The sequence below is a fragment of the Mesoplodon bidens genome, assembly GCF_964165515.1.
Source record: "Mesoplodon bidens genome assembly, chromosome: 2".
Classification (NCBI taxonomy): Eukaryota; Metazoa; Chordata; class Mammalia; order Artiodactyla; family Ziphiidae; genus Mesoplodon; species Mesoplodon bidens.
The window spans coordinates 58889844-58903542 of NC_138177.1; the positions used below are offsets into that span (position 1 = coordinate 58889844).

General features: G+C 35.9%; 1 protein-coding gene across 3 annotated transcripts in view; it reads left to right on the forward strand.

Moving 5' to 3' along the window:
* The window catches only part of EXO1 (exonuclease 1), a 43812-nt gene that overhangs the window by 5007 nt on the left and 25106 nt on the right, over positions 1 to 13699 (forward strand). For all 3 annotated transcript variants that reach the window (XM_081216385.1, XM_081216383.1, XM_081216384.1), the window contains exons 4-9: positions 1970 to 2089; positions 4824 to 4947; positions 5921 to 6058; positions 7005 to 7217; positions 9084 to 9271; positions 9951 to 10047. In XM_081216385.1, the coding sequence (XP_081072511.1) occupies positions 1970 to 2089; positions 4824 to 4947; positions 5921 to 6058; positions 7005 to 7217; positions 9084 to 9271; positions 9951 to 10047 (880 nt within the window). The remainder of the gene's footprint in view (positions 1 to 1969; positions 2090 to 4823; positions 4948 to 5920; positions 6059 to 7004; positions 7218 to 9083; positions 9272 to 9950; positions 10048 to 13699) is intronic.

Sequence of the window (13699 nt, forward strand, 5' to 3'; positions counted from 1 at the left end):
GACCTAAGAAAACACTGGTATGATTTATGTCAGAGAATGTTTTGTCTATGTTCTCATCCAGGAGTTTTATGGTGTCTTGTCTTATATTTGTCTTTAAGCCATTTTGAGTTTATTTTTGTGTATGGTTTGAGGCTGTGTTCTAGCTTCATTGATTTACATGCAGCTGTCCAACTTTCCCAACACCACTTGCTGAATAGACTGTCTTTTCCCCATTGTATATTCTTGCCTCCTTTGTTGAAGATTAATTGTCCATAGGTGTGTGGGTTTATTTCTGGGATCTCTATTTGGTTCCATTGATCTGTATGTCTGTGTTTGTGCCAATACCATGCTGTTTTGATTACTATAGCTTTGTAGTATTGTCTGAAGTCTGGTCAGGTTATGCCTCCTGCTTTGTTCTTTTTTCTCAGGATTGCTTTGGCAATTCTGGGTCTTCTATGGTTCCATATAAATTTTAGGATTATTTGTTCTAGTTCTGTGAAAATGTCTTGGGTATTTTGATGGGTATTGCATTAAATCTGTAGATTGCTTTGGGTCATATGGCCATTTTAACAATATTAATTCTTCCAATCCAAGAGCATGGGACATCTTTCCATTTCTTTGAATCATCTTCAATTTCCTTTATTAATGTTTTGTAGTTCTCAGCATATAAGTCTTTCACCTCCTTGGTGGGGTTTATTCCTAAGTATTTTAAAAGGGATTGTTTGTTTACATTCCCTTTCTGCTATTTCATTGTTAGTGTAAAGAAATGCAACAGACTTCTGTATGTTAATCTTGTATCCCACTACCTTGCTGAATTCATTTATCAGTTCTAGTAGTTTTTATGTGAAAACTTTACGGTTTTCTATGTATGATATCATGTCTTCCTTACCAATCTGAATACCTTTTATTTCTTTTTCTTGTCTGATTGCTGTGGTAAAGACTTCTAATACTATGTTGAAGAGAAGTGGTGAGGGTGGACATCATTGCCTTGTTCCAGATTTTAGCAGGAAGGCTTTGAGCTTTCACCATTGAGTATTATATTGGCTGTGGGTTTGTCATAAATAGGTTTTATTATGTTGAGATATGTTCCCTCTATACCCACTTTCGTAAGGGTTTTTATCATGAATGGATGTTGAATTTTGTCAAATGTTTTTTCTGTATCTATTGAGATGATCGTCACATGGTTTTTGTCTTTTGTTGATGTGGTGTTTCACAGTGATGATTTGCCTATGTTGAGCCATCCATGTGACCCTGGAATGAATCTATGTGTAGCTATTGTTAACTGTCTTGCCAGAATAAAAATTGAAATGCAATACCTGATTCTTGTTTGCATCCTGCACTGGGGAAAAAATTGTAGCAGTGCTGTGCTGGAGTCAATTTTTATAAGCTAGCTATACACCATCTCCTCCCAATTCAGCATTTAGTGAGCCCACATTGGTAGTTTATCCACCACTGTAGAATATTCATGTCAGGGATTGACAAATGCTACATATTAGGTACCACTTTCTCTAGAACTTGTTGTTAAAACATTTAGCAGGTCGCCACTGGTTATAACAATACTGGGATGGTCAGACAAATTTTAATGTAGACTGTATATTAGATGGTATTTTGTGGCTGTTAAGTTTCTTGGATATGATAATGGTGTTGTTGGAGATATCAGGTATTTTTTCTACTATTCTTTCAACTTTTCAATAGATTCGAAATTTCTCAAAACAAAAAAAAAAGAAAGTGGGGTAAAAAGGCTAGATATGGAATCACACAATGTCAGAACTGAAAGGGATGTCAAAGCCTTTTAATCTACACATGAGGAAAGCAAATATCCCATAGCCCATTAGGATCCAAGTCTAAATTAGAGTTTGCATTTCCTGTCAAAACATTTGCTTAAAAACACAGAAACCTCTTTTCATAACCTGTCTCATCTAGTTTTAAAAAGAGAAAAAGTATTACCTAAAGATGCAAAGCATTTAATTATTTTTCTTCATTTTCATAGGTATGTAGGATTTTGTATGAAATTTGTAAATATGTTACTATCTCATGGGATCAAGCCTATCCTGGTATTTGATGGATGTACTTTACCTTCTAAAAAGGAAGTGGAGAAGTCTAGAAGAGAGTAAGTTAATTCTTTAACTTTTTAAGATCTGACATTGTGGTCTGTATAATATGAATTTCTTTTTGTTTTAGTTTGTTGAGGCTTGTTTTAATCTCTAGTACATGAACAGATTTCCTTAAATGTTCCATGTGTGCTAGAAAGGAATGTGTGTTCTTCAGTTATTGAGTGGATGGTTTTATGTCTGTCCAGTAAATCAAGCTTATTGGTTGTAATGTTAGATCTTCCATATCCTTATTGGGTTTTTTAATGTTTTTTTTGTTTGTTTTTTATGTGTGTCTACTTAATTCATCAATTACTGAGAAAAGTAAATTTCACTATGATAGTGGAATTGTCAATTACCTTGTAGTTCTGTCCAATTTTTTTTGCTTTGTTTATTTTGAAGCTATTTTATTGGTTGCATTCAAGCTTAGAATTTGTTATATTTTTGTGGCAAATTGAAGCAATATGTAGTGACTCTTTTAGTCTCCATGCTTTTTTGTTCTAAAGTCTATCCTGTCTGATGTTTGTATAGCAGTAACAACTTTCTTTTGTATGTTCCTAATGTCTTTTTCTGTTTATTTTCAGTTTTACTATGTCATTGGTTTTAAGTCTGTCTTCTATGAAGAACACATCTCTGTAATTTTTTTATCCATTCTGTCAATCTTTGTCTTTTTTTTTTTTTTTTTTTTTGTGGTACACGGGCCTCTCACTGTAGTGACCTCTTCCATTGCGGAGCACAGGCTCCGGACACGCAGGCTCAGCAGCCGTGGCTCACGGGCCTAGCCGCTCTGCAGCACGTGGCATCTTCCCGGACTGGGGCACGAACCCGTGTCCCCTGCATCGGCAGGCGGACTCTCAACCACTGCACCACCAGGGAAGCCCAATCTTTGTCATTTTTAAAACTGGAGAGTTTTATTCTTTTTACATTGATAATTAATTACTAATCTATAGCTCCTACCTTGCTTAACTTCTGGGTTGATTGTTTTTTCCACCCTTATTGTTGTCTAGTTGAAAAGTGATGTACTCTATTTCTGTTCTTTTAGTAGTTATAATTGAAATTTTATCATTCATATTTAACTCAACAGAATCTAGTATTTTTATAACAGACCTTAGAAAGAATTTTTGTATTTTTTTAAAGAATTTCTGTATTTTATTGAAGCACCTATTCTGCCACTTTTCATCTGTTCTTGTTTTTACCCTGTGTTAGTTTTTAGGTCCAGGAGTCATTGTGCTGTACAGGAAAGAGCACTGGGCTTAGTTGTTAAAGGTAGTATGAGTTAGCCCCAAATAGAAGTAAACCTCACTGAGTGATCATTTTGTGAGAGTGCTGCTTGCCTAGTTTTGCCATCTCTGGGTCTAGAATCAAATTAGAGAGGGCTCTTCAGGTCTAGGTTTTTCAATCTAGCTGTATTTAGTGGGCTCTGATTCTTAAAGTCAGAACTTTATAAAGTTTATAAAAGGGTTAACTGAGACTGTCTGCACCCACATTCTAGTAGGAATAATACACAGTTTATTAAAAATACTTTTAATAAAAAGTTAGTTCCAGGTTAGTTCTTAAAGGATTGGTGCCAACCCTAAACCAGTGTGGCTAAGGGACTAGTCCATGCCATATCCCACCTGGGTGTCCCCCATCCTGTTCTTAATTCTAATTACAGAGTTATTTCCTCTTGCTAACTTAAAGAAAGGCTAAAAAAATGTTTCAGTTGTCTGTCTCTGACCTGAGTGCTCTTTCTGACTTATCTCTGTAGGATCAGCTTTCTTTGTGCCACTGTAGTGGTGGGAGGGGCATTTAAAATCCTTTTCTACAAAGTCTCCTCATCTCTGGAGCTCAGTTTAAAAGTGAACTAGGAAATTTGTGTGTATGTGTATATGCACATTTACTTAAAAGGTAAACTTCATGAGTTCATACTGATACTTCAATTCAAATTCAAGACTACAGGTTTTTTTTTTTTTTCCTTAACTTCTTCTGTATTGTGTCCGTTGCTCCTTTCTTTCATACTGAGAATCCTCGTTTTCAAGGATACAAGGATAATAAAGTTAGAATATCTTATAATAGCTCATTTATTTTACCCCACATTATACTCAACAATAGATTCAGAATAAAATACGAATACTATCACTACCAATATGATTGTTGAAAACTGTTACAGTTTCTTTTTCTTTCCTTTGCATGTACACTCTCTCCCCCCATTTCAAAAATAGTGGTACTACATTGTCAGGGCACATAACTACTGCTCTCTCCCTAAACAGGGAGAGAGCAGTAGTTATTTAGTCTTGTGTCTACAAATTACCATATAGCTGATGGCTATTAACAGTCCTTATATCAATGTCTCTCATGTTATTTTGGTTTTTCCATAGTTTGTCCTCTAGTATTAATAGATTCCACAGAGAAACTCACAGGAAACAGTATACTGCAAGTTCTTAGTATGTTGATAAATTTGCACCCTTTACACTGGAAAGTTAGTTTTAATGGTGTAAAAGCCTTGACTTACATTTTCTTAAGTGTCTTCATTACTCCATTTTCTTTTGACATGAAGCATTGCTATGGGAAAGTCTGATGATAAGCTTGTGTGTACAGGCACTGTAAATCCTTGTTCTTTTTATCTAGAAGCCCCAAAGATCTGGGTTAATATTCTCAAGAGTTAGATGTGCACTTTCAAATGAGTCAAACTTTTTTTATTCTAGGAAAAATTCTTGAATTATAGTTTTATTGTAATTTTTTGAGTCCTTCTCTCACTTTTTTTTTATCTTGCAGAAGAAGACAAGCCAACCTCCTTAAGGGAAAGCAGCTTCTTCGTGAGGGGAAGGTCTCAGAAGCCAGAGAATGTTTCACCCGTTCTATCAATATCACACACGCTATGGCCCACAACGTAATTAAGGTGAGCTAAATAAGAAATTAAGCCAAAGTAACAAATTACTGGGTTCATTTAGGCTAGTTATAAGTTGTTTGTTGAGTTGTTTGTTAAGGAAGTAAAGGGAGGAAAATTATTCTAGGCCTAACCTTCAGGAAAGCTGGGTGTCAGAGGAAGAAGGAACAGTATCTGTAGGTAGAAGAGAGGAGTCCAACAGTTTCCAAGGGAGAAATCCTAAGGAATAAGTGAAGCTCTCCCATTTTAGATGTGTACTTACATAGATAAATGTGCTCCACAGAGATGCAAGGAATAAATTCCTGGAGGTTCAATCCCACCCCACTCTCATAGTCTTCGACAGTTACTGTAGCCTTCACTCATGAATGACTGTCAGAGATCTGTTGAAGTAGCCTGGCCAACTCAGGATCTCTACAGACTTCTAGTCTACCTGATCTGCTTCTTAGAAGCTTATTTCCTTATTACCTGTTACCATAAATCTTAGTGTCAGCATGCCCAAAATCACAGCCCACACTTCCCCCTTTTCAGTTCTGTGTTCAAACTGCTTGGTAAACAAATGGGAAGATAGTGATTAAATTCTGTTGTTTCATCAGTACAGTGTCAGACTTGTGTTCTGTGATAAGAGAACCTGGGGAAACACGACTTGTGTTCTTTTTAGAGCATAATCATTCTTAAGATGGTAGCTTTCTATAATTTGAAATAATTAAGCTTTATAGCTTGTATTTGCCCCCAGATGTACAGCAATATTTCTTTTTTCCTAATTTATGTATTGATTTTTAAAAAAGATTTCTTAGTGGCTGTATGATTAGTTCAATATATATAGGACTAAAAGTAGAAAAACTTACTTCAAAGGAAATGATTTTCAAAAATAATATTAGCAAGTATTCAATACATGTTGAAGCTGGTAATAAAATGGGTTTGATACAGGAAGTTGTTCAGTGCTTTGCAGATGCTGTTCTTTAGATTGACCAATCCTTTCCCACAGGCTGCTCGGTCTCAGGGAGTAGATTGTCTTGTGGCTCCATATGAAGCAGATGCACAGTTGGCCTATCTTAACAAGGCTGGTATTGTACAAGCTGTAATTACAGAAGACTCTGATCTCCTCGCTTTTGGCTGTAAAAAGGTACCTAACTACAACTACTCCATACTATTTTTCTATGTGGATGGAAATAGTGTAAATCAGGAGCTAAAGTTTTTTATCCTATTTAATACCTGCAACTAATATTTACTTACATTTGTTAATAATTGTTTTATTAAAATGAAAAGAAAGGTTTTGCTGCTTGACATTTGTGTAATCTGGACAATTTTTCAGAGTAAGCCCTTACAATTAGAGGGTTTTGTTTTCTCCAAATTCTTTAGTGGATGTGGTCTTATTTTTTAATAATGATAACTTATATGCTTTATATTTTTCAATTCAGTTAGGTAAATAAGCTAACTTATCTACTAATGAGATGTTCTGCAGTTATTTAGAATTATGTATAAAACTATTTAATGGAAAATTTTATTATGATATATTAAGATACAAAACTATAGGGTGATTTCATTTTTGTTAATATCTATGTTATTTATATTATCTATTTATTTCATAGATGAAGAAGGATCTGTGAAAAGGTTAATGCTGGGTAACAGTGATAGATGAGACATTTGGGGCAACTTCTGTTTTCTTCTTCCTGAATTTCTGTGTTTTCCAAATTTTCTACAATGGACATGTATTACTTTAAGACTAAGCAAAAGGGTTACTTTAATATGTAAAAGCGGAAGGTAAGGAGAAAATGCTTTTTGTATGAATTGCTATTTGACATGATAACCCTGTAATAGGTTATGTCAAAAAGGGCCTTCTTTATACCAGAGTCAAGACAATTGAGTTCTGGTGTATGACCTTGTCTAGCCATAGCCTATGCTTCAATTTAACTTATTTGCAAATATCACAGTAATTAACTGGCCTACCTGTCTCTCTTCCCAGTTATGATAAAGAACAAGAAAGACTTCTTAGAAATACTACAATGTCTTAGATGATGAAAAATAAAAATGGCTCTTTCAGGTGTTAACAGTTTCCATTCCTCTTGAAGGTTATTTTAAAAATGGACCAGTTTGGAAATGGACTAGAAGTTGATCAGGCTCGGCTAGGAATGTGCAAACAGCTTGGGGATGTGTTCACAGAAGAGAAGTTCCGTTATATGTGCATTCTTTCAGGCTGTGACTATCTCTCATCGCTGCGTGGGATTGGATTAGCCAAGGCCTGCAAAGTACTAAGACTAGCCAACAATCCAGATATTTTAAAGGTAAGAGTGATTTACCAAGTGTCATATTCAGTTTCTGAAGCAGTTCTTAAATAATAGATGAACTCAGAATATGGATCTTAAATATTCTATTATATCCATATCCAATATGGTGTCGTTGAAAGGAGAAAATGACTAAAACACTAGAACTTTGCTTTTGGCAACAGATGAACCATGTTTTCAGCAACTGACAAAAAACAAGTAGTAATTTTTTAAAATAAAGACTAATATAAAGAAACTTAAGGATAAGATATTCTAGGGTAGAATTAATGTTAAAACGTATAGTCTTTTGATTTCTGTCCTGTTACTCTGTAGTAGTGGTTCTCAAACTTTTTGGTCTCAGGATCCCTTTACAATCTTAAGATCTCTTTGTGGCCATTATTTTTGTTTATATGGGTTATAGCTATTGATATTTACTGAGTCAGAAATTGAAACAGAAGGAACTTCCCTGGTAGCGCAGTGGTTAAGAATCTGCCTGACAATGCAGAGGACACAGGTTCAATCCCTGGTCCAGGAAGATCCCACATGCTGCAGAGCAACCAAGCCCGTGCACCATAACTACTGAGCCCATGTGCCACAACTACTGAGGCCTGCGCACCCTAGAGCCTGCGTGCCGCAACTATTGAAGCCCACCTGCTCCAGGGCCTGCATGCCACAACTGCTGGGCCTGTGTGCCACAACTATGGAAGCCCGTGTGCCTAGAGCGCATGCTCTTCAACAAGAGAAACCACCACAATGAGAAGCCTGTGCACTACAACGAAGAGTAGCCCCTGCTCACTGCAACTACAGAGAAAAGCCTGACACAGCAACGAAGACCCAATGCAGCCAAAAAAAAAGAAATTGAAACAGAAAAATCAAAATGTTTATTAATTCACTTAAAATTAACAATAATTAATTCATTACATTTTAACATAAATATCATATTTTTATGAAAAGTAGTTATCTTCTAAAACAAGTGAAAGTTATGAGAGGAATTGCACATTTATGTAAATCTCTTTAATGTGGCTTAATAGAGTACAACTGGATTCTTTTATTACTTCCTCATAATTTGATGTGGTATCATGTGTCATGTATTTTCTAGAAAACTCTGAGACCCCATACATCACTGCTCTATAATTTCTCTGATGTCTTTACCTTAAAAAATTAAACATACATTAAAGAAGCTTATTCCTACCCCACCCCGCCTTGAGTAGTTCTCTTAGAGTTTGCAGAGAAGAATTTCCATTTTTTGTCTCCAAGGGTACAAGATGTGAGTCCTCAGGACTAAGGGTGGTGTACTAGAATAGACAGATCTCAAGGTTGGGAGATGGTGGCAGATTTCGGAAGAGAGCGACGTGCACTAATTAGCCTGTGACTACAGGATCACTTCAGTTCTCTGGATCTTCTCTTCTTTGTCTCTGAGTTTGATATAAAAGATTTAAAGCCCTTTCCAGCTTTAATCATCCATGACTCTAACAGGAATTAGAATGTTGACTTCATTTTTAAAATATGATCTATGAATATTCGGATTTTTTTTAATTCTTAGGTTTTGTGTGTTGTTTGTTTTTTGCTTTCTAGATGAAACGGGCTTTGAGGGTGAAGAATGTATCTTAAAGTTATACCTAGGAATGTAAATTTGATGTGTAACTGAATTTTTCATTCTTTGGATTAATAATAGAAAAACCAAAGAAAATACTGTTATAGAGACTTAGAATTTTAACTCATGACATGGTTGTGTTTACTGTTAGAGGTTTTTAATGTAGATAAAAGCAAATGATTATTCTATCCCTCCTCATCCTTCTCTAATGTAAAGTGATGGGTGTTGGGAACAATGTGTTCTGTCTTCTTTATCTGCAGATAACTCATAAATATTTTTACATTCATTATTAGGTTATCAAGAAAATTGGACATTATCTCAAAATGAATATAACAGTACCAGAAGATTACATCAAAGGATTTATTCGGGCCAATAATACCTTCCTCTATCAGCTAGTTTTTGATCCCATCAAAAGGAAACTCATCCCTTTGAATGCCTATGAAGATGACATTGATCCTGAAACACTAAGCTATGCTGGGCAGTATCCTTTCTGAACCAGAATGGTAGAACTTTGCACTTCTTCCATATTTTTGTGGTGATTTTTTAGTGAGACATTCAGTAAAAAGTTTGCAAATTGTTTTTTGCTTTCTTTTTTTATAGTGAAATCTTTATTTTGTTAAATTTAATTACAATGCTAGTGAAAATTCAGAGTAACATTTTGTTTATAAACCTGAGGCTCATCCATTATAACTTGCTAATTACTTAGATTGACTTGACAGAAACATGTACAGTCAGTCACTTAAGGTACATACTCCAAAGGTGGCACTTAAGAGAACCCCTCATGGCAAGCAAGCTCAGTTAACCAAGAAGAATGCTCTGAGCATATGAGTATGCCAGTTGAGGATGCTCTTCCCATAGCCACTGGCCACGTACATCCAGGGTGATGTAGAGCTGTGAGTCACATAGGTAGTCGCCAAGACTTTCCTTTCCGTCTCCCTTGACAGGGAATAAGTGATGTCTTGGGACTTTGCTTCAGAAAATAGGCAACTCCTGTTGTGACTAGTAAACTATGACTGGTTTCAGTAAAGCTGAATGTGGAAAGTAAGTAGGGTCCATTGAAGTCATAAACCTGTGACAGTACAACACACTTTTCTGTCTTATTACAGTATCATTTGTTTGGTTGTTAATAAAAGCATTTTTCCTTAATCTTACCAACCTAGATATGTTGATGATTCTATAGCTCTTCAAATAGCACTTGGAAATAAAGATATAAATACTTTTGAACAGATTGATGACTACAATCCAGACACTGCCGTGGTAACATATTAAAGACTTCTTTCTAAAAGAGCACATTTTAATTATATCTCGGGAACTGTGACTAGAGGCAAATCTTCATTTAGTAAACAGCTTTTAAGCATTTCTATATCCAGGCATTATGCAGGGTGTAGATTGAAAACAACTCGATGTTAGAGAAAATATGTATATTGGTTAATTTCCTTAAATTAAAAATTGACCACAAAATGTATTATCAAACCTTTACACTTGAACATTTCATTTGAATATACCAAATGTTTGATGACCTTTTTTCATCTCACCCCATTCAGCCTCTGGCAAGACCAAACCTAGAAATACCTCCCTTGGGGAGTAAAAACTGATTTTTCGCTCATTCACAGTTTAGCAAATACTTACTGAGCACCCCTGCTATGTGTCTCTGAGCCCTTTCCTGTTTTCTTCTACTTTTCCCCAATTGTATGTATGTATCTCTTATGATACAGTCTCCCACCATTCTCTTTTCTGTTCATATTTCCATTCAGACTCTGTTCTCGTTTATGTTCAGATTTATTCCTTAAGTAAGTTCTTATGACTCTAATTATCTCATTTATGCAGAGAACTCGCACATCTTTAACCCAATCTGTAGTCTGTATACCAATCACATAATTCTAAATATCTCCTGAATCTACATAAATGCTTTCCTGTAATCTATCCACAGTCAAAAGCAAACTCTTTATTTCTTATCAGCTTTCCTTAATAACATTTTTTCTTTTTAGCACTTGTTACTCCATAAATTATGTCTCTTGTTTATTTTCTGATTCTTCCCGGTAGAATGTAATCTTCATAAAGGCAGGGTTTTGTGATATTCACCGCCATATTATATTTACCACTTTTTTTGTTGAATGAATGAATGTCAGTTACATGATCTCTTTCATTCAGACTAGAAGACTTGGGATTTAATTTTTTTTAAGTGAAGTATTGTTGACTTACAATATTATACAGTTGACCCTTGAACAGTGTGGCTTTGAAATGCACACATCCACTTACAAAGGGGTATTTTTCAATAGCAAATACTACAGTACTACACGGTCGTTGGTTGGCTGAATCCGCAGATGCAGGAGAACTGTGGATATGGAGGGCTGACTATAAATTATACTCAGATTAACTGTATTGTTCAAGGGTCAACTGTATTAGTTTCAGGTGTACAACATAGTTACTTGATATTTTTGTAGATTATACTCCATACAAAGTTATTATAAAATATTGACTGTGCTGTACATTACATCCTTATAACTTATTTATTTTATATCTTGTAATTTGTACCTCTTAATCTCCTTCACCTATTTTTCTCCTCCCCCACCCCTGGCTTCTTTTTCATTGCTAAGTCCTTCTGCTTCTTTTTTGTCTTTCTGGTTAATAGTTTCTCCTTTCTCATAGTTATCCAGATCTTTACCCTTACTCACCATTCAGTTCTTTACTAAGCATTTGTTAAGTACTATAACAAGCATAGTTAGGTTAGCTAGTGTTCTGGAATATAAAGAAAAACAGAGCATAATCCTTGCTTGTAAGGTACTCATTGTCTAAGGGAGAGACACACGGTTATATATATAGAAATATGGTAAGTGCTATAATAGATGTATTCGAGGCTCTCTGGAAACAAAGGGCATGCACTTAACTCCACCTAAGGAGAGAATACTTTTTTTTTTGGCTACATCGGGTCTTAGTTGCAGCACCTGGGATCTTTGTTGTGGCATGCGGGATCTTTTGTTGCGGTGTGTGGGCTTCTCTCTGGTTGTGGTATGTGGGCTCAGTAGTTGCGGCATGAGGGCTTAGTTGCCCCATGGCATGTGGGATCTTAGTTCCTTGACCAGGGATCAAACCTGTGTCCCCTGCGTTGGAAGGTGGATTCTTAATCACTGGATCACCAGGGAAGTCCCTAGGAGAGAATACTTTTTAATAATCATAACAAACATTTCTTGAGCATTTGCTGTGTTCTAAGTGCCATCCTAACCAACTTAGACATAGTAATTCATTTACTCCTTAACAAGCCTCTGGGGTCAGTACCATTATTTCCATTTTACAGATGAGGAAACAATTAGAGGGAGGTTAGGCGACTTGCCAGCTCACAAATTTAATTGATAGGGGAGCTCTGATTCCAAGCCAAGCCCTCTACTGTCTCCTTATAGAGGAACTAGTGTGTGTCCTGGCTTTACAAAGATGAGTGGGGATTTTCAAGATGGGTGAGTGGTTCCACGTTGAAGAAAACAGCATGTGTGAAAGAGGATAACATGTTAAAGGTACTCTAAGTAGTTCATTCTGGCTGTACCAAGAATGTCTTAGTGTTTACCAGGTAAGGGAAACAGAGCACCTTGAGAAAGAAAAAGAGGTGAGCCTAGAGAAGATGGCCACTGACAAACTGGTGACCAGTTGAGCATTGAAAAGAATCGTTACTGTTAGCTGAAATAAACTAAGCTTATTAAGAGAGCACAAATTCATGATGATACTAAAAAAGAACTTTTTGTTCATCAACTCAAATTATATAAACCTTACACTCAGGTTGCTAGTTCCTTTTTTCTGTTTTCTCTTGTTCTGTATCTGGAACTTCTGTTAATTAGATATTGGATTTTTCTGGTCTTCAAATTCTGGAACTTATCTTACTCATGTCTTTGTCTTTTGCTGTTTCTGGGAAAAACTTTTTTTTATTTTGTCTTTCAACTTTGAACTATCCAGTATGTAGCCACTGGCCACATGTGGCTATTTAAACTAACATTAAATTAAATTTTAGTTCTTCAGTTGCATTGGCCACTTTTAAAGTCCTTAGTGGCTACCATGTTTGATAGCACAGCACTTTTCTATCATTGCAGAAAATTCTGTTGAATTTTTACTTTTTACTATCATTTTCATATCTAAGAACCCTTTCTTTAATTGTGGTTTTTTAAAGATTTTGTTTTATTTCATAGTTGTAATCTCCTCTTTCCCCCCACCCCTTTCAGAATATTAATTATAATCTCTTGTACATTTTCTTCTGCTCTCTGCATTATCTCTGTTTGCTTTGGATTTTTTTTTTTCTATGTGTTTTGACTTTTCTCTTTCATGGTGGAGACTTTTTTCAAACACCTAGAGCTTCTTGTCAATTTGTTCCTGTTTGGGAGAGGCACTTACGAAGCTTTGTGTGAATGAGTGGGGCTTATAGTCTTGGGTTTTACTCTTTGGTGAACTGGTTGGAAACAAGCTGCCTTTGTTTTGTGAATTCCCAAACATCAGCATGTTTTCTCTGTACAGTTCTTTTTTCCAAAAAGGGATCCTCCAATTTCTACTTAACTATGTAAATGTGGCTGTTTGCATTTTGAGAGCAAGATAGGGAAATGAGCTGGGGTGGACCAGGAAGGGGTAGGGCTGTTCCCCACTATTCATTATTTAGCCTTTCATTTGATCTCTGTCTTTAGACAAATGGATGTTTTCATCTTCTGAAGTACCTACTGTTTTTATGTTATTGTTTCTGGGTTTCAAAGTTCCAGTCACTCTGAAGGCAGATGGGTGTGAACTGACTGTATGAACAGATTGAACATGAGCGCCCAGGAGTCAAATAAACCTTTTTTTAGCCCTCCCCCTACTTGTGGCCTCCATGGTACCTGATCCCTTAAATTTCCGAGTCTTCAGCTTTCTGTATGCGGAATTTGTGGCGGCTTTTTTTGTT